This window comes from Somniosus microcephalus, chromosome 2, assembly GCF_052327205.1.
Source record: "Somniosus microcephalus isolate GS21.2 chromosome 2, FLI_Smic_1.0, whole genome shotgun sequence".
Taxonomy (NCBI): domain Eukaryota; kingdom Metazoa; phylum Chordata; class Chondrichthyes; order Squaliformes; family Somniosidae; genus Somniosus; species Somniosus microcephalus.
In genome coordinates this window covers 384725946-384751426 of record NC_140988.1, presented here as the reverse complement: position 1 = coordinate 384751426, position 25481 = coordinate 384725946, and the positions used below count along the sequence as shown (strand labels likewise).

Here is a 25481-nt window from a genome sequence, read left to right as displayed (position 1 = left end):
CTAAGGATAAGGGGTAAGCCATTTAGGACAGAAATGAGGGGGAATTTCTTCACCCAGAGAGTGGTGAACCTGTGGAATTCTCTACCACAGAAGGCAGTAGATGCCAATTCATTAAATATATTCAAGAAGGAGTTGGATATATTTCTTAAGGCTAAAGGGATCAAGGGGTATGGGGAGAAAGCAGGTACTGAACTTGGATGATCAGCCATGATCGCATTGAATGGCGGAGCAGGCTCGAGGGGCCGAATGGCCTACTCCTGCTCTTATCTTCTATGTTTCTAAGCTCTGGGGTTGATCCGAAACATGTTTATATACATGCTGTTAAGATTTGTACTTTGGTTTGAACAGAGGTGGACTATAAACTGATCTCTGATCAAGCTTTTGGTCACCTGTCCTAATAGCTCCGTTTGTGGCTTGGTGTAAAATTTTGTTTGACAACGCTGCTGTGAAGCGCCTTGGAACGTTTTACTATGCTATATAAATGCAACATGTTATTGTAGTAGTAGCAAAGGACTGATAGGATTAAGGATTAACTCACTTTTAAAAGCATCTAGCTATGCTGCGCTTAACCCAGGAGTGCCCGATGCCGAGTGAAGCTCGCTCTCTCTGCTTCAAAACATGTAACTCAATGATTCCCTCTTAAGAATTAGGAGCAGGCCGTACGGCCCTCAAGCCTGCTCCGCCATTCAATAAGATCATGGCTGATCTTCAACCTCCACTTTCCCGCCTGATCCCCATATCCCTTAATTCCCCATGAGTCCAAAAATCAATCTATCTCAGCCTTGAATATACGCAACGACTCAGCATCCACAGCCCGCTGGGGTAGAGAATTTCAAGATTCACAACCCTCTGAGTGAAGAAATTCCTCCTCCTCTCGGTCGTAAATGGCCGACCCCTTATCCTGAGACTAGGCCCCTAGTTCTAGACACTCCAGCCAGGGGAAACAACCTCTCAGCATCTACCGTGTCAATCCCTCTCTGTATCTTATGTTTCAATGAGATCCCCTCTCATTCTTCTAAACTCCAGAGAGTATCGGCCCATTCTGTTCAGTCTCTCCGCATAGGACAACCCTCTCATCCCAGGGATCAATCTAGTGAACCTTCGTTGCACCGCCTCTAAGGCAAGTATATCCTTCCTTAGATAAGGAGACCAAAACTGTGCCCAGTGCTCCAGGTGTGGTCTCACCAAGGCCCTGTACAATTGTAGCAAGACTTCCTCACTCTTATACTCCAACCCCCTTGCAATAAAGGCCAACATGCCATTTGCCTTCCTTATTGCTTGCTGTACCTGCATGCTAACTCTCTGTGTTTCTTGTACAAGGACATTTAAATCTCTCTGAACACCAACATTTGATAGTTTCTCACCAATTAAAAAATATTCTGTTTCTCTTCCAAAGTGAATAACCTCACATTTCCCTACATTGTACTCCATCTGCTACCTTACTGCCCACTCACTTAACCTGTCCATATTCCTTTGCAGACTCTGTGTCCTCCTCACAGCTTACTGTCCCACCTAGCTTTGTATCGTCAGCAAACTTGGATACATTACACTCAGTCCCTTCATGCAAGTCGTTACTATAGATTGTAAGTATCTGAGGCCCCAGCACTGATCCTTGCGGCACCCCACTGATTGCAGCCTGCCAACCTGAAAATGACCAGTTTATCCCTACTCCCTGTTTTCTGTCCGTTAACCAATCTTCTATTATTGCTAATACATTACCCCAACCCCATGAGCCCTCATCTTGCGTAGCAAACTTTTATGTGGCACCTTATCGAATGCCTTTTGGAAATCCAAATATACTACATCCACTGGTTCCCCTTTATCTACTCTGCCAATTACATTCTCAAAAAAACTCTAATAAATTTGTTAAGAACCATTTCCCGATCATAAAATCACGTCGACTCTGCCTAATCATATGATTATGGCCATGGCCTTGAGATTGGCTGCAGGGTCAACTGATGCTGAATAATGGGAAGTTCGTAACTAGATTGAAACTGCATCAAACTCATCTCAAATTATTACACCTCCTCATTCTGAGCTGAATTCAAAAGCAACTTTCGAAGTACCACACCCACCTCCCAGGTACCACACCCACCTCCCAGGAAACAATCTATTATATTTAGACAATTAAAAGATTTTATAAATCTTTCTCAGAGTAGCAGCTTACTTGCATCACCTGAAGGGGTGGTAGTTGCTGAAGTACCCGGAGCAGCACTGCTCCCTGGAGCATTTATATTCTTCCTGAATGGGGCAAAGAAAAAGGGAATGTGACATATATAGCTATAATAATACACCAAACATTTGTGCGCAACAAACATCTAACCAGGCTGCAAAATAGTTACATCCAAGTTAAGGATTTCCCAACACTGAACACTTGCAGTGCTTTCACTATGAGCGGTTGGCGTGGTGTACATGGACTTCCAAAAGGCGTTTGATAAAGTGCCACATAATAGGATTGCCAGCAAAGCTGAAGCCCATGGATCAAAAGGGACAGTGGCAGCATGGATACGAAATTAGCTAAGCAACAGGAAACAGAGAGTAGTGGTGAGCGGTTGTTTTTCAGACTGGAGGAAGGTACACAGTGGCGTTCCCCAGGGGTCGGTACTGGGACCACTGCTTTTCTTGATTTATATTAATGACTTGGATGTGGGTGTACAGGGCACAATTTCAAAATTTGCAGATGACACAAAACTTGGAAGTATAGTGAACAGTAAGGAGGGCAGTGATAGACTTCAAGAAGACATAGACAGGCTGGTGAAATGGGCAGACACGTGGCAGCTGGAATTTAAAACAGAAAAGTGAGAAGTGACACATTTTGGTAGAAAGAATGAGGAGAGGAAATATAAACTAAAGGGAACAATCCTGAAGGGGGTGCATGAACAGAGACACCTGGGGGTATATGTGCACAAATCGTTGAAGGGGGCAGGGCAGCTTGAGAACGTGGTTAAAAAAGCTTATGGGATCCTGGGCTTCATGAATAGAGGTATAGAGTACAAAAGCGTGGAAATTATAGAAACATAGAAGATAGGAGCAGGAGTAGGCCATTCGGCCCTTCGAGCCTGCTCCGCCATTCAATGAGATCATGGCTGATCATCCAAATTCAGTACCCGGTCCCTGCCTTCTCCCCATATCCCTTGATCCCATTAGCCTTAAGAAATATATCCAACTCTTTCTTGAATATACTTAATGAACTGGCCTCCACCGCCCTCTGTGGCAGAGAATTCCACAGGTTCACCACTCTCTGGGTGAAGAAATTCCTCCTCATTTCAGTCCTAAATGGCTTACCCCTTATCCTTAGACTATGACCCCTGGTTCTGGACTCCCCGGCCATCAGAAACATCCTTCCTGCATCTAGTCTGTCCAGGCCTGACAGAATTTTATAGGTTTCGATGAGATCCCCTCTCAATCTTCTAAACTCCAATGAGCATAAGCCCAATTGACACAATCTCTCCTCATACGTCATTCCTGCCATCCCAGGTATCAGCCTGGTGAATCTTCGCTGCACTCCTTCCATGGCCAGAACGTCCTTCCTCAGGTAAGGCGACCAAAACTGCACACAATACTCAAGGTGTGGTCTCACCAAGGCCCTGTACAACTGTAGCAAGAAATCCTTGTTCCTGTACTCGAACCCTCTTGCTACGAAGGCCAACATACCATTTGCCTTCTTAACCGCCTGCTGCACCTGCATGCTTACCTTCAGCGACTGGTGCACAAGAACACCCAGGTCTCGTTGCACTTCCCCTTCTCCCAATCTATTGCCATTCAAATAATAATCTGCCTTCCTGTTTTTGCCACCAAAGTGGATAACCTCACATTTATCCACATTATAGTGCATTTGCCATGTTTCTGCCCAATCACCCAACCTGTCCAAATGATACTAGAGTTTCATGACATCCTCCTCACAGCTTACCCTCCCACCCAGCTTTGTGTCATCTGCAAATTTGGAGATATTACATCCAATTCCCTCGTCTAGATCATTAATATATATTGTGAACAACTGGGGTCCAAGGAGCGATCCTTGCGGGACCCCACTAGTCACTACCTGCCACTCGGAAAAAGACCCGTTTATTCCAACTCTTTGCTTTCTGTCCGCCAACCAGTTCTCTATCCAAGTCAATACCTTGTCCCCAATCCCATCTGCCTTAATTTTGCACGCTAATCTCTTGTGGGACCTTATCGAAAGCCTTCTGAAAGTCCAAATACACCACATCCACTGGTTCTCCCTTATCTATTTTACCAGTTACATCCTCAAAAAATTCCAGTAGATTAGTCAAGCATGATTTACCTTTTGTAAATCCATGTTGACTTTGTCCGATCCTGTCATTGCTTTCCACGTGCTCTGCTATTACATCTTTTATAATAGACTCTAGCATTTTCTCCACTACCGATGTCAGGCTTACCGGTCTATAATTCCCCGCTTTTTCACTACCACCTTTTTTGAATAGTGGGGTAACATTAGCTACCCTCCAATCCATGGGTACTGTTCCAGAGTCTATCGAGTTCTGGAAGATGACCAGCAATGCATCTACTATTTCTAGGGCCACTTCCTTAAGTACCCTGGGATATAGATTATCAGGCCCTGGGGATTTATCAGCCTTCAGTCCCATCAATTTTCCTAACACCATTTCCCTACAAATACTGATTTCTTTCAGTTCCTCCCTTTCATCAGACCCTATGTTCCCCGGCATCTCTGGGAGGTTATTTGCGTCCTCCTTTGTGAAGACAGAACCAAAGTATATATTTAGTTGGTCTGCCATTTCTTTGTTTCACATTATAAATTCCCCCGATTCTGACTGCAAGGGACCTACGCTTGACTTCACCAATCTTTTTCTCTTCACATATCTATAAAAGCTTTTAGAGTCAGTTTTTATGTTCCCTGCTAGCTTACTCTCATATTCTATTTTCCCTTTCTTAATTAATCCCTTTGTTGAATCCTAAACTGCTCCCAATCCTCAGGATTATTGCTTTTTCTGGCCAATTTATATGTCCTCTCCTTGGATCTTATGCTATCCCTAATTTCCCTTGTTAGCCACGGTTGAGTCACCTTTTTTGTTTTACTTTTATGCCAAACTGGGATGAACAAATTCTGTAGCTCATCCATTCGGTCTTTGAATGTTTGCCATTGCCTATCCACCGTCAACCCTTTGAGTGACATTCCCCAATCAATCCTACCCAACTCGCTCCTCAGCCCATCGCAGTTTCCTTTATTTAAATTGAGGACCCTAGTCTCTGAGTCAACTACTTCATTCTCCATCTTAATGAAGAATTCAATCATATTATGATCGCTCCGACCCAAGGGGCCTTGTACACGATTGCTAATTAATCCTTTCTCGTTACATAATACCCAGTGTAAGATGGCCTGATCTCTGGTTGGTTCCTCGACATATTGGTCCAGGAAACCATCCCGTAAACACTCCAGGAATTCCTCCTCCACAGTATTGTTACTAATTTGGTTGGTCCAATTTATATGTAGATTAAAGTCACCCATGATGACTGCTGTGCCCTTATTGCACGCTTCTTTACTTTCCCTTTAAATGCCACCCCCAACCTCCGCCTTACTGTTTGGAGGTCTATATACCACTCCCACTAATGTTTTTTTCCCCTTAGTATTTCTTAATTCTACCCATACAGATTCCACATCATCAGAGCTAATATCCTTCATTACAATTGTATTAATTCCTTCTTTAACCAGTAATGCTACCCCACCTCCCTTTCCTTTTTGCCTATCTTGGCCATCCTTGAGCCACGTTTCCGTAATCCCAATCATATTCGTTTACCTCTATTTGCGCAGCCAATTCATCCACCTTATTACAAATGCTCCTCGCATTAAGACACAAAGCCTTCAGGCTTGTTTTTTTAACGCTCTTAGACCTATTACAATTATTATTTACTGTGGCCACGTTTGATTTAAACCGTTGATTTCTCCAACTGCCACTTTTGTTTTTCTCCTTCCTATCTTTTGCTTTTATTCCTGTTTCCCTTTCCTCTGTCTCCCTGCTCAGGTTCCCAACCCCCCGCCATTTTAGTTTAAACCCCCCCCACCCGCACAGTGCTAGCAAACCTCCCCGCAAGAATATTTGTCCCGCTCTGGTTGAGGGGCAACCCGTCCGACTTGTACAAGTCCCACCTTCCCCAGAAGCAGGCCCAGTGATCCAGGAAACTAAAGCCCTCCCTCCACCAACTCTTTAGCCACACATTCATCTGCTCTATCCTCCTATTCCTATACTCACTAGCACGTAGCACCGGAAGTAATCCAGAGATTACAACCTTTGAGGTCCTGCTCTTCAATCTGCTACCTAGCTCCCTAAATTCTTGCTGCAGGACCTCATCCCTCTTCCTACCCATGTCATTGGTCCCAATGTGAACCACGACCTCTGACTGTTCACCCTCCCCTGATGAATCACTGGTTCGGCCTCAACTGGAGTAGTTTCCAATTCTGGGCACTGCACTTCAGGAAGGATGTGAAGGCCTTAGAGAGGGTGCAGAAAAGATTTACTAGAATGATTCCAGGGATGAGGGACTTCCGTTACGTGGATAGACTGGAGAAGCTGGGGTTGTTCTCCTTAGAGCAGAGGAGATTTGATAGAGGTGTTCAAAATTATGAGGGGTCCGGACAGAGTTTAAACTAGAATGGCAGGGGGTTGGGAACCTGAGCAAGGGGACAGAGGAAAGGGAAACAAGGATAAAAGCAAAAGATAGGAAGGAGAAAAACAAAAATGGCAGTCAGAGAAATCAACGGTTTAAATCAAACATGGCCACAGTAAATAATAATTCACTCGGTTAATCCCGGGAATGAGGGGATGGACATATGAGGAGAGATTGAGTAGATTGGGACTCTACTCATTGGAGTTCAGAAGAATGAGAGGCAATCTTATTGAAACATATAAGATTGTGAAGGGGTTGGATCGGGTGGATGCGGGGAGGATGTTCCCGATGATGGGTGAAACTAGAACTAGGGGGCATAGTTTTAGAATAAGGGACTGCTCTTTCAAAACTGAGATGAGGAGGAACTACTTCACTCAGAGGGTGGTAGGTCCATGGAATATGCTGCCCCAAAAAGCTGTAGAAGCTACATCATTAAATAAATTTAAAACAGAAATAGACAGTTTCCTAGAAGTAAAGGGAATTAAGGGTTACGGGGAGCGGGCAGGAATTTGGACATGAGTCTAGGTTCGGATCGGACATGGCCCTGTGGGTAGCGGAGCGGGCCCAGGGGCCGCGTAGCCTGATCCTGCTCCAATTTCGTGTCTAATTCGGTTAGATTCAGGAGATGGTTCGGTGATAGTAGATTGGCAGTTAGGATCAGATCAGCCATGATCTTATTGAATGGCGGAGCAGGCTCGAGGGGCCGACTCCTGCTCCTATTTCTTATGTTATGTTCTAATAGGTGTAAGAGCGTTAAAAAAACAAGCTTGAAGGCTTTGGCCTAGAAATTCGGTGGGCTGCGCCACCAGTTAGCACCTAAAGAGGGCACTCAGTGGCTTTAGCGCCACTGGTCACACCTCCCGCGAAATTTAGCGGGGCACTACTGGCGGCGTTGGCCTGTAGCGCTGCGCCGCCACCGATGACGCCATCGGTGTGCGCAGCGCCCCACTACCGCCCCGGACGCGATATTGGGTCGCGCCCCTCCCTGTAACGCTGGTCGCAAATCGCGACTGGTTCACGGGGCTTACCTGTGGCGGAAGTGGCGCAAATTAAGGTGGAGGTGCGGGGCGGCCATTTTTTTTCGGTGGCCGCCTGCTAGCGCCACCCTCCTGATCCCCCCCCCACCCCCGGGCAGTGCCGGGTGTGTCCCGAGAGCCCGGCACTTCTCCTCGGTGCCTGGCTCTTTTGCCGGCACTCGCGATCGGTGATCGCACTGGTGCAGGCCCCTCCCCCTTAAGAAGGGGAGGAAGGCCTGCAGTACCGCAGCGCGCCGTGCTGCAGCATGTGGCGCTGCGGCACCTAGCGCTGCGATGTTCAGTTTGAGCGCCCCAAGCGGGACGCAGGGAGCCTCGAGCAGCGCCCCGAGTCCCTCTTGGGGCGCTCCAACTGAATTTCGGGAGGGCGCAAGCGGCTCCGCCCAGAGCGCAAATTCCGGCGCCCAGGCGACCTTGGTGCCCCAAACGCGGCGCCACCGAATTTTTAGTCTTTTGTGTCTTAACGCGAGGAGCATTCGTAATAAGGTGGATGAATTAGCTGCGCAAATAGAGGTAAACGAATATGATTTGATTGGGATTATGGAAACATGGCTCCAGGGTGGCCAAGGCTGGGAACTCAACATCCAGGGGTATTCAATATTCGGGAGAGGCAAAAAGGAAAGGGAGCTGGGGTAGCATTGCTGGTTAAAGAAGGGATTAACACAATTGTAAGGAAGGATATTAGCTCTGATGATGTGGAATCTGTATGGGTAGAACTGAGAAATACCAAGGGGCAGAAAACGTTAGTGGGAGTGGTATATAGACCTCCAAACAGTAATGCGGAGGTTGGGGATGGCATTAAAAGGGAAATTAGAGAAGCGTGCAATAAGGGCACAGCAGTCATCATGGGTGACTTTAATCTACATATAGATTGGACTAACCAAATTAGTAACAATACTGGGGAGGAGGAATTCCTGGAGTGTTTAAGGGATGGCTTTCTGGACCAATATGTCGAGGAACCAACCAGAGATCAGGCCATCTTAGACTGGGTATTATGTAACGAGAAAGGATTAATTAGCAATCTTGTTGTATGAGGCCCCTTGGGTCGGAGCGATCATAATATGATCTAATTCTTCATTAAGATGGAGAATGAAGTAGTCTGCTCAGAGACTAGAGTCCTAAATTTAAATAAAGGAAACTACGATGGAATAAGGCGTGAGTTAGGTAGGATTGATTGGGGAATGTCACTCAAAGGGTTGACGGTGGATAGGCAATGGCAGACATTCAAAGACCGCATGGATGAACTACAGAATTTGTTCATCCCAGTTTGGCATAAAAATAAAACAAAAAAGGTGACTCAACCGTGGCCAACAAGGGAAATTAAGGATAGCATAAGATCCAAGGAGGGGACATATAAATTGGCTAGAAAAAGCAGTAAACCTGAGGATTGGGAGCAGTTTACGATTCAACAAAGGAGGGCAAAGGGATTAATTAAGAAAGGGAAAATAGAATGAGAGTAAGCTTGCAGGGAACATAAAAACTGACTGTAAAAGCTTTTATAGATATGTGAAGAGAAAAAGAGATTGGTGAAGTCAAGCGTAGGTCCCTTGCGGTCAGAATCAGGGGAATTTATAATGGGGAACAAAGAAATGGCAGACCAATTAAATACATATTTTGGTTCTGTCTTCACAAAGGAGGACACAAATAACCTCCCAGAGATGTCGGGGAACATAGGGTCTGATGAAAGGGAGGAACTGAAAGAAATCAGTATTTGTAGGGAAATGGTGTTAGGGAAATTGATGGGATTGAAGGCCGATAAATCCCCAGGGCCTGATAATCTACATCCTAGGGTACTTAAGGAAGTGGCCCTAGAAATAGTTGATGCATTGCTGATCATCTTCCAGCATTCGATGGAATCTGGAACAGTGCCCATGGATTGGAGGGTAGCAAATGTTACCCCACTATTCAAAAAAGGTGGTAGAGAGAAAACGGGGACTTACAGACCGGTTAGCCTGACATCGGTAGTGGGGAAAATGCTAAAGTCCATTATAAAAGATGTAATAGTAGAGCACTTGGAAAGCAGTGACAGGATCGGACAAAGTCAACATGGATTTACAAAAGGTAAATCGTGCTTGACTAATCTACTGGAATTTTTTGAGGTTGTAACTGGTAAAATAGATACGGGAGAACCAGTGGATGTGGTGTATTTGGGCTTTCAGAAGGCTTTTGATAAGGTCCTGCATAAGAGATTAGCGTGTAAAGTTAAGGCACATGGGATTGGGGGCAAGGTATGGACTTGGATAGAGAACTGGTTGGCAGACAGAAAGCAAAGAGTTGGAATAAACGGGTCTTTTTCCCCGAGTGGCAAGCAGTGACTAGTGGGGTACCGCAGGGATCGGTCCTTGGGCCCCAGCTATTCATAATATATATCAATGATCTAGACAAGGGAACTAGATGTAATATCTCCAAGTTTGCAGACGACACAAAGCTGGGTGGGCGTGTGTGCTGTGAGGAGGGTGCCGAGAAACTCCAGGATGATTTGGACAGGTTGGGTGATTGGGCAGAAGTATGGCAGATGCAATATAACGTGGATAAATGCGAGGTTATCCACTTTGGTGGCAAAAACAGGAAGGCAGATTATTATCTGAATGGCAATAGATTGGGAGAAGGGGAAGTGCAACGAGACCTGGGTGACCTTGCGCACCAGTCGCTGAAGGTAAGAATGCAGGTGCAGCAGGCGGTTAAGGCGGCAAATGGCATGTTTGCCTTCATAGCGAGAGGGTTTGAGTATAGGAACAAGGATGTCTTGCTGCAGTTGTACAAGGCCTTGGTGAGACCACACCTTGAGTATTGTGTGCAGTTTTGGTCGCCTTATCTGAGGAAGGACATTCTTGCCATGGAAGGAGTTCAGCGAAGATTCACCAGGCTGATACTTGGGATGGCAGGAATGACGTATGAGGAGAGATTGGGTCGATTGGGCTTGTACTCGCTGGAGTTTGGAAGAATGAGAGGGGATCTCATTGAAACTTATAAAATTCTGACAGGACTAGATGCAGGAAGGATGTTCCCGATGGTCAGGCAGTCCAGAACCAGGGGTCACTGTCGAAGGATAGGGGGTAGGCCATTTAGGACAGAAATTAGGAGGAATTTCTTCACCCAGAGAGTGGTGAACCTGTGGAATTCTCTACCACAGAAGGCAGTAGGGGCCAATACATTAAATATATTCAAGAAGGAGTTGGATATATTTCTTAAGGCTAAAGGGATCAAGGGGTATGGGGAGAAAGCAGGGACCGGGTACTGAATTTGGATGATCAGCCATGATCGCATTGAATGGCGGAGCAGGCTCGAGGGGCCGAATGGCCTACTCCTGCTCCTATCTTCAATGTTTCTAAACTGTTCCCATTGGCAGAAGGGTCGAGAACCAGAGGACACAGAATTAAGGTGATTGGCAAAAACATTTGCAAGGCTACGGCGAAAGGGCAGGGGAGCGAGACTCGCTGAGGTGCTCTTGCAAGGAGCCAGCACGGACTCGACGGACCAAATGGTCGTCTTCCGTGCTGTAACTATTCTATGGTCTTGTGTGCATGAGAGAGGGTGAGCACAAGAACGGATGAGTGAGAGGGTGTACGAGAGCATGCAACGGAGAGGGGGAGGGAGGGGAAGGGAAGGGGCAAGAGGGGAAGGGAAGGGGCAAGAGGGGAAGGGAAGGGGAAGAAGGGAAGGGGAAGAGGGGAAGGGAAGGGGGAAGAGGGGAAGGGAAAGGGGGAAGAGGGGAAGGGAAGGGGGAAGAGGGGAAGGGAAGGGGGAAGAGGGGAAGGGAAGGGGGAAGAGGGGAGTTAGAGAAAAAGAGACATCATGGAATTCTGCTCTGAGAGAGATAGCCAGCAGTACAATTACAGATTCTGCATTTCCAAATGTGGGGTTTGCCTTCAAGAGAGCTTTCTGAACTGTGCAACCCGGGAAGAAGTATTAATGCTCACAGGTCTGTCATTGGTAACAATTTGAAGGGACCAACCAATAACATCACATGCAGTCTTGTTGTTTTCCTATATTGGTACCAGTATACGAAGTAAGCCTAGTGACAACACTGTTGCTTGTGCAATGATTTATTAATAATGTTCTTTAGGCTGAGGACACACAGTGCAAACACACAAGTGTGACACAGGATGCCGAATCACCAACGTGCAAGCACAAGGGCAGCAGTGGGTGCAGGTTGAATTTACCTCCATGCTTTGAGGTCCCTGGCAGAAACCAGCAGAGGAAGGAGATGCCACACATCAGCATTCAGCCAAACAGCAGTAACTGGCAGAGGCCTGGGCAGCAGGTGTGAAACGTTTTCCAGTCTGGCAGTTTGTTGGTCTTCCTCCTATGTTCCCTCAATAACAGTCTCCTAATCCGATTTCAACCTCTGATTCATTCGTGTCGAGTGACACTATGGCAGGTGGAGTTTACCCAGAGTCCACCGAGTCCAGAAATCTTCATTTCCATCGTAGGATAAACGCGCTGAACTTCAAAGAGCAGCAGCCAGTCAGCATCACTGCTGACACTCACCTCACTGGAGGTGCTGCTCCATTATATGGTACAAGAGCGTGGGAATGCGATCGCCATTCAAGCAAAATTATACAGCAGCTCACTCTTTGTTTTACGCACAAACAATATTTGTATAATAACATCGTGTTAGAGAGGGAGTAAACAGCTTTCCTACACATCAGCAAAAATATTAATTTCCTCCCCCCAGCAGATCAGCTGCTAATAAGGGGTACGTGGATAGTACTGAAATTCAACAACACCGACAGCTCTGGGATTGACACTCAATCCAAACATGCCTACCCACCCATAGTCAGACAGAAGATTTCAGAATTCCCTTGGTTTCAAAGGCCTACAAATACTTACTGTGCAGCAGAGGAGGCTTGGCTCTGTGACTGCTCCTTCTGACTCTATTTAAAGAAAAAAAGTGTTAGGATTGTCCAGTCGCATTTTGTCATCCTGCTGTACCGAGCACCGGAGAACCAAGGGGGTCAGTACTAAAGATAACCAGAAGAGCACACGAGAGATATCCGTAGGGAAAGCGTGTATTTCAGGTATACACCTATAGTCCTTTTCAAATTCTGAGCAGCCCCCCAGTAACCCAATGGAAAGCTGCTCAGCAGGTTTGCTGCTTCCATGTTGTGGTCACTCATTCATTCCAAGAGGGACGAATGATCACAATAAAAGTGCAATCTGATTTTCCACAGGTAATTGGGTGAAAACTCCAGGACATCAACAATCTATGCTATTCATCCTGCAGATAGTGCTCCCAGGTTGTAGCAGGCCCCAAACCATAACACTTCAAAACAGCCTAGCCCTTATCTCTGTACAGGACAGTGTTAACTAAGTGATGCGCTGTCACCTGGGTTCAAATCCAGGCCCGGTGATGGGAGGAAAGTCTGCTCTCGACACTAGATGTGTTGGAGGCAGTTTTGAACCTAGGCCCCAGTAGATGTGGACAAGCAGCACAAATCCGCCCCCATTTGCTATCAGTTGACATATGTTCCGAGGAGCCACAGGATGATGCGCTGGGGGAATATTCCACTTTTAGTGGTGCAGATTAGGGATGCTCTTGTGAAGTTGCAGGTCGCTGTACAATACATCTGAACCACTGTACACCTGATCTTCAAATCCCTACTCGCTGCACAGAGGAGACTGGCATTTATATCCCACCTCATTACAGCTGGCAAACACCCCAGCATGTTTCATGTATACCGAATTACTTTGGCCACAGGCAAACATACTTCACACAGTAAGATCCCGCAAACAGCAATGACTATTTACCTGTTTCCGGCAACGTTTGTTGAGGGAGGAAGGAATGTTGGTCAGGACATTGGAAGAATGCCCTTCTTCTCTTCAAATAGTGCCCAGAGGACAGCTGATCTGACAGTAAAAGTGTCAGCCTAGAGTATGTGCTCGGGGCTTGGAATGGGGCTCGAACCGACAAACTTCTGAGCCAGAGGTGAAAGTGCTACCAATGGAGTTCAGAAATAGAAGTGGCTGTGCCGGTTGTTTAACTGGGACAACTAGAATGCACATCTCGGAATTCAAATCACTAGTCTCCGCTCACTATACTAATGTGGCACTTTAATAGCACCAGGGTCTGCAGCTTGCCAGCAATGTACATATCTGGTCTTTATGATGGAAAAGGAAGAAACTTACTTGTCCCATTACCATCCCCTTGCACCATTATCCCTGTGTTTTTTTAATCTCTCCTGCCTTCCACCCTGTCACAGACCTTCCCATTTGTTCCTTCCTCTCCTCCCCCCTTTCCCAGCCTCTGTACCTGCTTAAAACCTGTTCCATCTCTAACATTTTCCAGTTCTGACAAAAGGTCATCGACCTGAAACGTTAACTCTGTTTCTCTCTCCACGGACGCTGCCTGACCTGCCGAGTATTTCCAGCATTTTCGGTTTATATTTCAGATTTGCAGCACCTGCAGTATTTTGCCTTTCTTGGAGATTTGTTGGGCATTTTTATAGTGTCAAAGATTAACTCTGGTTAACCCATATTGGGACCAAAAGCTCTGCCTCCCAGCCTTGTCCAGTTTTCTATCCAACCCCCTCAAGACGGACAGTTGGGGTGCACTTTAACATGCACCAATAATTGACCCAAGTAGCAATTCAATTGCAAAACAATGTAGGCTGTTTGAGCATAGGAGGCATTACAGCCAATCCCAAACGTCCACACACGCACTCCCATTGAGTAGTGATCAAAGGCAGGGAGTTTTGGGTGGATTTTTTCTTCCCCATAAATTTGATTTTAATTTTAGCATCCCAAATTTGTCCTGGCTATGTTCAGGCCAGGAGCTGAAACATAGAAGATAGGAGCAGGAGTAGGCCATTCGGCCCCTCGAGCCTGCTCCGCCATTCAATGCGATCATGGCTGATCATCCAAATTCAGTACCCTGTCCCTGCCTTCTCCCCATATCCCTTGATCCCTTTAGCCTTAAGAAATATATCCAACTCCTTCTTGAATATATTTAATGAACTGGCCTTCACCGCCCTCTGTGGCAGAGAATTCCACAGGTTCACCACTCTCTGGGTGAAGAAATTCCTCCTCATCTCTGTCCTAAATGGCTTACCCCTTATCCTTAGACTATGACCCCTGGTTCTGGACTCCCCCGCCATCGGGAACATCCTTCCTGCATTCAGTCTGTCTAGTCCTGTTAGAATTTTATAAGTTTCAATGAGATCCCCTCTCATTCTTCTAAACTCCAGCGAGTATAAGCCCAATCGACCCAATTATCTCCTCATATGTCATTCCTGCCATCCCAGGTATCAGCCTGGTGAATCTTCGCTGCACTCCCTCCGTGGCAAGAACATCCTTCCTCAGATAAGGTGACCAAAACTGCACACAATACTCAAGGTGTGGTCTCACCAAGGCCCTGTACAACTGCAGCAAGACATCCTTGATCCTTTACTCGAACCCTCTCGCTACGAAGGCCAACATACCATTTGCCTTCTTAACCTCCTGCTGCACCTGCATGCTTACCTTCAGCGACTGGTGCACAAGGACACCCAGGTCTCGTTGCGCTTCCCCTTCTCCCAATCTATTGCCATTCAGATAATAATCTGCCTTCCCGTTTTTGCCACCAAAGTGGATAACCTCACATTTATCCACATTATACTGCATCTGCCATGCTTCTGCCCAAATCATACTGGAGTTTCTTGGCATCCTCCTCACAGCACACACGCCCACCCAGCTTTGTGTCGTCTGCAAACTTGGAGATATTACATCTAGTTCCCTCGTCTAGATCATTTATATATATTGTGAATAGCCAGGGTCGTAGGACCGATCCCTGCGGTACCCCACTAGTCACTGCCTGCCACTCGGAAAAAGACCTGTTTATATCGACTCTTTGCTTCCTGTCTTATGCGGGACCTTATCGAAAGCCTTCTGAAAGTCCAAATACACCACATCCACTGGTTCTCCCTTATCTATTCTATCAGTTACATCCTCAAAAAATTCCAGTAGATTAGTCAAGCATGATTTACCTTTTGTAAATCCATGTTGACTTTGTCCGATTTTGTCAGTTTTCCAAGTGCTCTGCTATTACATCTTTTATAATGGACTCTAGCATTTCCCCCACTACCGATATCAGGCTTACCGGTCTGTAATTCCCCGTTTTCTCTCTACCACCTTTTTTGAATAGTGGGGTAACATTAGCTACCCTCCAATCCATGGGAACTGTTCCAGAGTTTATCGAATTGTGGAATTTTGAAACTTTCCGTTCTCTCCAACTATTGACCAATCTCCAACCTCCCCTTTCTCCCCAAAGTCCGGAACTTCCAACTACATGTCCATTTCAGATCCTCCAATCTTGCTCCCACCCTGTCCACAGCACTCATCAAAATCACTGACCATGACTCATTGGGTCACCTCACCCTCTGAAGTGGTCTACTCAGCACACCCAGTTGTATAAAAACTGCTGCAATGGTTTAAGGTGGCTCACCACCACCTTCTTAGGGCACCTAGGGACGGTCAATAAATGCTGGCCTTTCCAGCGACATCCACATCCCAAGAACGAGTTGTAACTTCCTTTCAAATTAATGTTGGTAAAACCGAAACCAGCCGTCTTTCAGATGAGATAATATACTCAACCTCATTTTCAAATGCATCCATAGATTTGCCTCACCCTACCTGTGCAACTTTTCCCCTGCTTTACAAGCTAGCACGCACTGTACATCCTCTGACATCAGATTGCTCCTCGTTCACTCATCAGCAGCTGCTCTGTCAGCCACCCTGTCCTTAAACACCCCTTTCAAACCGCCCCCCATCTCCACCACCTTGCTAGCTCGCTCCTTGCTTAAGGGAAAAATTTGCATTGATATAGCACCTTTCATATCCTCTGGACATCTCAGTGATTCACAGCCAATGAAATGCAGTCCTTATAAAGTGCAATCACGTTTATAATGCAAGAAAATACAGTAGCCAATTTGGGCACAGCAACATCCCACTAATAGCAATGAGATAAGTGACTATTTCATTGATTGAGGGATAATGTTGGCCAGGCCCCCCGAGAGAACCCATCCTCCGCTCATCTTCAAAGAGTGCCATAGGATCATTTATGTCCACCTTAGGGGCAGACAGGGCTTTGGTTTAACATCTCATCCAAAAGTCAGCGCCTCCAATATAGCACTCCCTCTGTACTGCATTGAAATGTCAGCCCCATTACGTGCTGTACCTTTGCGACCACCCCTTACTTGCGTTCTGACATTTCCAGTGTCCACTTTTCCTATTCCCTTGTCAGCTGTAGTTCAGTTGGTAGTACACTCATCTGAGCAAGAAGGTTGAGTGTACAAAATCTAGGCTGACACTCCCAGTGCAGTACTGAGGGAGTGCTGAACTGTCTGAGGTGCTGTCTGTCGAATGAGAGGTTAAACCGAGGCCCTGTCTGCCCGCTCGGGTGAATGTACAGGAGCCCATGGCTCTATTTCGAAGGGGAGGTTTCCCCGGTGATCTGGCCAATATTTATCCCTCAAGCAACATCACAAACAGGCGATCTGGTCATGATCACATTTGTGGGCATATTGGCTGCTGCGTTTCCTACATTACAACCGTGACTACACTTCAACTACTTGATTGTACAGCAATTTGGGATGTCATGAAAGGCGCTATAGAAATGCAAGTTGCCGTACAGCTCAGCTACTCGTGCCTTAAACCAGCTAAACCTCAAGGTAGTTCAGCTTAAGTGCAGGCTCGACAGATGCAGACTTACACCAACACTACGCAGAAGGCCTCCCGCTTGCACTCCATCGACTGTAAAATGAACCGCCTCGGGGCTTACCGCTTTGGGGATTTCCTTCTTCTGTCCCAGCAACACCATGGTCACCTGTCGGTGATTGATCTCCACCGGTGTGATGCTGTAAAACTCCACAACGGCCACAGCAGCCTCTTTATAGACCATTTCCAGGAAAGCCTATTTTAAAAAAACAAGTAGTTAACAGCCTTACAACACAGGCCTCAGTACAGGAAACTTTGGTTTATCCGGAGGTTAATTGTCCGGAATTCTCGATCCACCGGCAAAAATCAGGAGCCGTTTTGTTAGGTTTTCTTTCTTCTCGTGGCTTTTTTTTTTCAACAGTCAGGCTCTGCAAAGTCTCTCTGAAGCTGTTGCTAAGCTACAGAGACGCTTCCAAGGTACAGCCGACTGTTTAGAAGCTGTTGCTAAGCAACAGTGTTTGTTGCCAGATACGGAGCTGAAAAGCTCCGTATGCTTCAACATTAGCGCTGGTTTGTCCGGCAGTTTTGATGGAACGGCAACAGCTCGGTCCCGTCGGTGCCGGATAGCACAAAGTTTCCTGTACTTGGAACTTATCTCCCAGTCTTCCCTTCTTCTGGGTCTTTAAACCCCAAGCTTAGTGTCACCTAACCTCTACTTTACAAAGTATTTACACAGCAACAGGCCATTCGGCCCAACAGGTCTGTGTCGGTGCTAATGCTCCACACGAGCCTCCTCCCTCCCCAACATATCACTCTACTTCTTTCTCCCTCGTGCTTATTTAGCTTCCCCTTAAATGCATCTATACTGTTCGTCTCAACCACTCCCTGTGGAAGTGAGTTCCACATTCTCACCACTCTCTGGGTAAAGAAGTTTCTCCTGAATTCCCTATTGGATTTATTAGTGACTATCTTATATTGATGGCCCCTAGTCTTGAAACATCTTCTCTCTGTTTACCCTATCAAACTCTTTCATAATCTTAAAGTCCTCTATCAGGTCACCCGAGAGAAGAGCCCCAGCCTGTTCAATCTTTCCTAATACAGGAAACTCTCTTTTTTAAACAGCACCCAAATATCCGGAAATCTCTCTTAACCAGCAAAATTCAGGAGTAGGTTCAGGTAAGTTTTACTATATATTAGTGGCTGTGTAACCGGGGTTCCTGCACCTGTGGCCGTGCAACAGGGGCTCCTGGACCTGTGGTCGTGTAACCGTGACTCCTGCACAAGTGCCGTGTAACCGGGACTCCTGCACAAGTGCCGTGTAACCGGGGCTCCTGCACAAGTGCCGTGTAACCGGGGCTCCTGCACAAGTGCCGTGTAACCGTGACTCCTGCACAAGTGCCGTGTAACCGGGACTCCTGCACAAGTGCCGTGTAACCGGGACTCCTGCACAAGTGCCGTGTAACCGGGGCTCCTGCACAAGTGCCGTGTAACCGGGGCTCCTGCACAAGTGCCGTGTAACCGGGGCTCCTGCACAAGTGCCGTGTAACCGGGGCTCCTGCACAAGTGCCGTGTAACCGGGACTCCTGCACAAGTGCCGTGTAACCGGGGCTCCTGCACAAGTGCCGTGTAACCGGGACTCCTGCACAAGTGCCGTGTAACCGGGGCTCCTGCACAAGTGCCGTGTAACCGGGGCTCCTGCACAAGTGCCGTGTAACCGGGGCTCCTGCACAAGTGCCGTGTAACCGGGACTCCTGCACAAGTGCCGTGTAACCGGGGCTCCTGCACAAGTGCCGTGTAACCGGGGCTCCTGCACAAGTGCCGTGTAACCGGGACTCCTGCACAAGTGCCGTGTAACCGGGGCTCCTGCACAAGTGCCGTGTAACCGGGGCTCCTGCACAAGTGCCGTGTAACCGGGACTCCTGCACAAGTGCCGTGTAACCGGGGCTCCTGCACAAGTGGCCGTGTGCGGGGCTCTTGTACCTTGGTAAGTATACCTCTCTGTAATCTGGACTTTTTGATCAACTGGCGCCACGCCGGTCCCGTATAAAAAAAAGAAGTTTCCTGTAGCTATAACTTCTCAAGAAATTTCTTGATTCACCTCATCCCTCCTACTCTTCAACCATGGTGGTGTCCTGTACAAAGAGCCTTTATTGGCCATTTATTCTCCCCTCCGCTGCTGATTCTCTGCTGGGGCACGGTTCCATGAGTAATGGTTGCCCTCCTGCACATCACCCAAATAACTATTCTGAGCCTTGATAGGTGAGTGAGCCACTGTGAACCTTGATACTAATTGCCCGGCGGTCTCTTCGAAATATCAGTAGTGAATGAGAACCTGTCCTCGCCTGACATCCACACAAGTGCACTTCTAGCAAGGGCCACTGGATAGTGATGAGGAGTTATCTACCCTGGCCAATAGCCCAGGGGCATTGAATCCAACTGCAGGATTCCCATCACCACCCAGCCAACATCAGCACAGGCTGGAGAATGGACCCCAGATATTCTTGTTTGGTTACAAATAGTCTTTTAACCCACGAGGGGACCAAAGGTTCTGAGCAACTTTACCTCATTTTTGGAGCGCACTAGCTTAATGGCTGTGATTTTTCCAAACGGCTGGGTCAGTTTCGAGAGGTCCTCCTCAGTGTAGCCATCATGCGGCAGGTCAGTGAGGTGAACCACACGCCCACTCCTCTTCATTTCCTGCATCTTCAAAAGCAACACAACAGTTAGTCCTTCAACAGGAAACGAACAGAAACAGCACACCTCCCAACAAGAAACAAACATCTAACCTCTTAACAGAACATCTATTAAAACAAACCAGACTCAGTAGAACTTCATGCAGCATCTGATTCAAAATACTAACACAGTGGCCCACTTTTTCCATTTTGCATCATCGAGAAATAACTGGGACTCACCAGTTGTGCGGTTGCCTCTTGTTGAGCAGGTTTCTCCACTGCGACAGCGGCAGCAGCTGTACCTACAGACAGAGCCCAGTGAGATCCAACTCCAATTAACAGTCACAAACACAAGCTTTGCATGTTCATCCTCAACAATGTAGCATCAAAGCATTCTGAACCCAACTGGTTCACCAATGTCCTTTCGGGGAGGAAACCTGCCACCTTTACCCGATCTGACCGATATGTGACTCCAGTCCCACGATGTGGTTGACTCTTAACTGCCCTCTGAAGTCACCCAGTTTTATCAAACTGCTACCAGCGGTTCAAGAAGCCACCCACCACTACCTTCTCAAGGGCAACCATGGATGGGCAACAACTGCTGGCCCTGCCAGAGATGCCCGCATTCTGAGAATGGATTAAAAACACTCTAGATTTTAAATAATCTGTTTAGTTAAGACTGGGTGTTTTTTGTACTATGCTACAGAGCAGCACAGGTTTTTAAACTACTGTTAGAAATTGTTAGAGATACTGTAAAAGGAAGTCTCACCTGCTTTATAAGACAAAGGTGTAGTAAACCTGCAGAATTTGGGTGGAGTTTAAGGTACCAGTCTACAGCAGCTACAACACATCACCCATTTTGGGGTGCATTACCATACATTGGAGAGTCAATCACCCTGGGTTGCTATTGCGCACCTCCTATGACCCAGTTACGGCTGAGGAGCAGAGCACAACACAGGCAGCCCAAGGAGCGGAGGAATCTAACCCATGAAAATAAAAAAAAGCAAAATACTGTGGATGCTGGAAATCTGAAATAAAAGCAGATAATGCTGGAAATCTGAAATAAAAGCAGATAATGCTGGAAATCTCAGGCGGCCAGTCAGGCTCTGGTGAGAGGTCACCGACCTGAAACGTTAACTTTGTTTCTCCACAGATGCTGCCTGACAACCTGACCTGCTGAGAAGTTCAAGCATTTTCTCTTTTGATTCCATGAAATTATGAATTGCAACAGCACCAACCGCAGTGGGATAATGGATGGATTCTAATGTTATTACACAACAGGGACTCTGTCACTCCCACTTTTACCCATTTGTCTGGCTGTTGAGCCGGTTTTCGATCACTTTCCCAGTTTCCTCAAGTGGCTAACTGTTGCTGGATGGAGTCCGGTCTTGGGGCGCTGGGAACCTTCATATGCTACATTCAAACAGCCAGCCTTTTGTCTGTCAGCTGGCTATTCCACCCCGAAAGAGCATTAGAGCAGAGCCTAATCAAGTTTGCAGACGACACAAAGCTGGGTGGGCGTGTGTGCTGTGAGGAGGATGCCGAGAAACTCCAGTATGATTTGGACAGGTTGGGTGATTGGGCAGAAGCATGGCAGGTGCAGTATAATGTGGATAAATGCAAGGTTATCCACTTTGGTGGCAAAAACAGGAAGGCAGATTATTATCTGAATGGCAATAGATTGGGAGAAGGGGAAGTGCAACGAGACCTGGGTGTCCTTCTGCACCAGTCGCTGAAGGTAAGCATGCAGGTGCAGCAGGCGGTTAAGAAGGCAAATGGTATGTTGGCCTTCGTAGCGAGAGGGTTCGAGTACAGGAACAAGGATGTCTTGCTGCAGTTGTACAGGGCTTTGCTGAGACCACACCTTGAGTATTGTGTGCAGTTTTGGTCGCCTTATCGGAGGAAGGATGCTCTTGCCATGGAGGGAGTGCAGCGAAGATTCACCAGGCTGATACCTGGGATGGCAGGAATGACGTATGAGGAGAGATTGGGTCGACTGGGCTTATACTCGCTGGAGTTTAGAAGAATGAGAGGGGATCTCATTGAAACTTATAAAATTCTAACAGGGCTAGACTGGATGCAGGAAGGATGTTCCCGCTGGCCGGGGAGTCCAGAACCAGGGGTCACAGTCTAAGGATAAGGGGTAAGCCATTTAGGACAGAGATGAGAAGGAATTTCTTCACCCAGAGAGTGGTGAACCTGTGGAATTCTCTACCACAGAAGGCAGTGGAGGCCAATTCATTAAATATATTCAAGAAGGAGTTGGATATATTTCTTAAGGCTAAAGGGGTCAAGGGATATGGGGAGAAGGCAGGGATAGGATACTGAATTTGGATGATCAGCCATGATCTCATTGAATGGCGGAGCAGGCTCGAGGGGCCGAATGGCCTACTCCTGCTCCTATCTTCTATGTTTCTATGTCCTCATCCAACAGGAGCCGCTGGACAGGAAGCCCCTCCCCCGGGTGATCTCTCCTCTGCCTACACGAGGATGACGCAGGCAATTGTAGCACCCCTTCTACTGCCTCGAATAAGAATGGCTAACTCAGCAGATAGCAGGGATCGAGCCTACAACCGCCTGATCGATGGCAGCACTTCAATCATTTTTAATACTGAACTCAGTTAAAACCCATTCTGTTCTGTAGATGCTGTGGTTACTTTCAACTGCACTAAGACACAAACATAAAATAGAGTGTTAAATTTAATTTGTATTAACAGGCAATAAAACAATGTCATCCAGAGGAGTCCCGTATAGGAATCATGGTGGATGGAGCAGGAGTCCTAGAAGCTAACACCATAGCAGCGCCAGCGGACCTGGGCGGAACCGGAACGGCAGTGGAATAAAGAGCTCGGCAAGAGGAGGCAGAGAGCAAAGCCAGCAGGGGAGGAGCGGTGAGGCTCCGAATCAATTTAAAAAAATCAAAGTGTGACGGCACAGGTAAGCAGGTAGGTGATTGGTGGCGAGTATTTCTTTTCTCTTTGGACTGAGGGCTAAGTTACAGTAAAGACCTATAGCATATAACTCAATTTATAACTAACTAAACTTATTTTAATAAATTAAACAAGGTTATTATCTAGTTCACCTAGATTAAAAACATTAATAGACAATTGATTGATATTGACATAATTAATTAAATAAAATACAATGGAGATGGCAGGGCAGGTGATGTGTTGCAGGTGACGCATGTGGGAGCCGGTGGACCCCAGCATGATCCAGGAAAACCACATCTGCAGTAAGTGTCTGCAGCTCGAGGAACTTCGGCTCAGAGTTGATGAGCTGGAGTCTGAGCTTCGGACACTGCGATATATCAGCGAGGGAGAAAGTTACCTGGACACTTTTAAGCACAAGGTTAAGTACTTCAGATTTGGCCCGTGTTCAGGGACAGGAGTGTGACACTGCGAGTGAGGCAGGTATGGGGATCCAGGAGGTAGCACTGGAAGAGCCTCAGCCCTTGCACTTGCTCCCTGTGTGGACGAGAGCAGGGACTGCAGGATGAGCAAACTGACCACGGCACTGTTGTACAGGGGGCCACTCAAGTGTGGGGTGTAAAAAGGAATGTCGTAGTTGTAGGAGACAGTATAGTAAGGGGGATAGATACTGTTCTCTGCAGGCGAGAGCGTGAGTCCCGAAGGCTGTGTTGCCTGCCTGGTGCCAGGGTTAAGGACATCTCCTCGGGGCTGGAGAGGAACTTGGGAGTGGGAGGGGGAGGATCCAATTGTCGTGGTCCACATAGGTACCAACGACATAGGTAGGACAAAGAAAGAGGTTCTGCTGAGAGAGTATGAGCAGCTAGGGTCTAAATTAAAAAGCAGAACCACAAAGGTAATAATGTATGGATTACTACCTGAGCCACGAGCAAATTGGCATAGGGTCAAATAAGATCAGAGAGTTGAAAGCGAGGCTCAAGGATTGGTGTGGGAGAAATGGGTTTCGATTCATGGGGCACTGGCACCAGTACTGGGGAAAGAGGGAGCTGTTCCATTGGGACGGCCTTCACTTGAACCATGCTGGGACCAGTGTCCCGGCGAATCGAGTAACTAGGGCTGTAGATGGGGTTTTAAACTAAATAGTTGGGGGGGGGGGGCTCAAGCGAGGGGAAATTTAGAAAGTTAAAGACAATGGACAGGGCAATAGTGCAGGGTAGCGATATGGGCAATGAAAACCAGTGTGTGACAGGAAGGGACAGAGCGCACAAATATAAGAGTGCACCAGCAAATAAGGTCAGAGTTGGGAAAAATGATAAAAGACTAAATTAAAGGCTCTTTATCTGAATGCACACAGCATTCTTATCAAGATAGATGAATTGACGGTACAAATAGAAATAAATGGGTGATCCAATAGCCATCACAGAGATGTGGCTGCAATGTGACCAAGGCTGGGAACTGAATATTCAGGGGTATTTGACATTTCAGAAGGATAGACAGAAAGGAAAAGGAGGTGGGATAGCCCTGTTAATAAAGGATGAGATCAGTACAATAGTGAGAAATGATCTTGGCTCGGAAGTTCCAGATGGGAGAATCAATTTGGGTGGAGGTAAGAAATAGTAAGGGAAAGAAGGCACTGGTGGAAGTAGTCGGTAGGCCCCCTGACAGCAGCTACGCTGTAGGACAGAGTATAAATCAAGAAATCAAGACGACACAAAGCTGGGTGGGAGGGTAAGCTGTGAGGAGGATGTCGTGAAACTCCAGTACGATTTGGACAGGTTGGGTGATTGGGCAGAAACATGGCAAATGCACTATAATGTGGATAAATGTGAGGTTATCCACTTTGGTGGCAAAAACAGGAAGGCAGATTATCTGAATGGCAATAGATTGGGAGAAGGGGAAGTGCAAAGAGACCTGGGTGTTCTTGTGCACCAGTCGCTGAAGGTAAGCATGCAGGTGCAGCAGGCGGCTAAGAAGGCAAATGGTATGTTGGTCTTCGTAGCAAGAGGGTTCGAGTACAAGAACAAGGATGTCTTGCTGCAGTTGTACAGGGCCTTGGTGAGACCGCACCTTGAGTATTGTGTGCAGTTTTGGTCACCTTACCGGAGGAAGGACGTTCTTGCCATGGAAGGAGTGCAGCGAAGATTCACCAGGCTGACACCTAGGATGGCAGGAATGACGTATGAGGAGAGATTGTGTCGATTGGGCTTATACTCACTGGAGTTTAGAAGATTGAGAGGGAATCTCATCGAAACCTATAAAATTCTGTCAGGCCTGGACCGACTAGATGCAGGAAGGATGTTCCCGATGGTCGGGGAGTCCAGAACCAGGGGTCACAGTCTAAGGATAAGGGGTAAGCCATTTAGGACTGAAATGAGGAGGAATTTCTTCACCCAGAGAGTGGTGAACCTGTGGAATTCTCTGCCACAGAGGGCGGTGGAGGCCAGTTCATTAAGTATATTCAAGAAAGAGTTGGATATATTTCTTAAGGCTAAAGGGATCAAGGGATATGGGGAGAAGGCAGGGACAGGGTACTGAATTTGGATGATCAGCCATGATCTCATTGAATGGCG

At 47.0% G+C, this 25481-nt stretch overlaps 1 protein-coding gene across 1 annotated transcript in view; it reads right to left on the bottom strand.

Annotated features, from left to right (window-relative positions):
- Positions 1–25481, bottom strand: part of LOC147123828 (uncharacterized) — a 260646-nt gene that overhangs the window by 72088 nt on the left and 163077 nt on the right. The window contains 5 exon segments of the mRNA XM_085976267.1: positions 2168–2241; positions 12513–12556; positions 17437–17568; positions 19875–20015; positions 20225–20286. Of these exon segments, the coding sequence (XP_085832393.1) occupies positions 2168–2241; positions 12513–12556; positions 17437–17568; positions 19875–20015; positions 20225–20286 (453 nt within the window).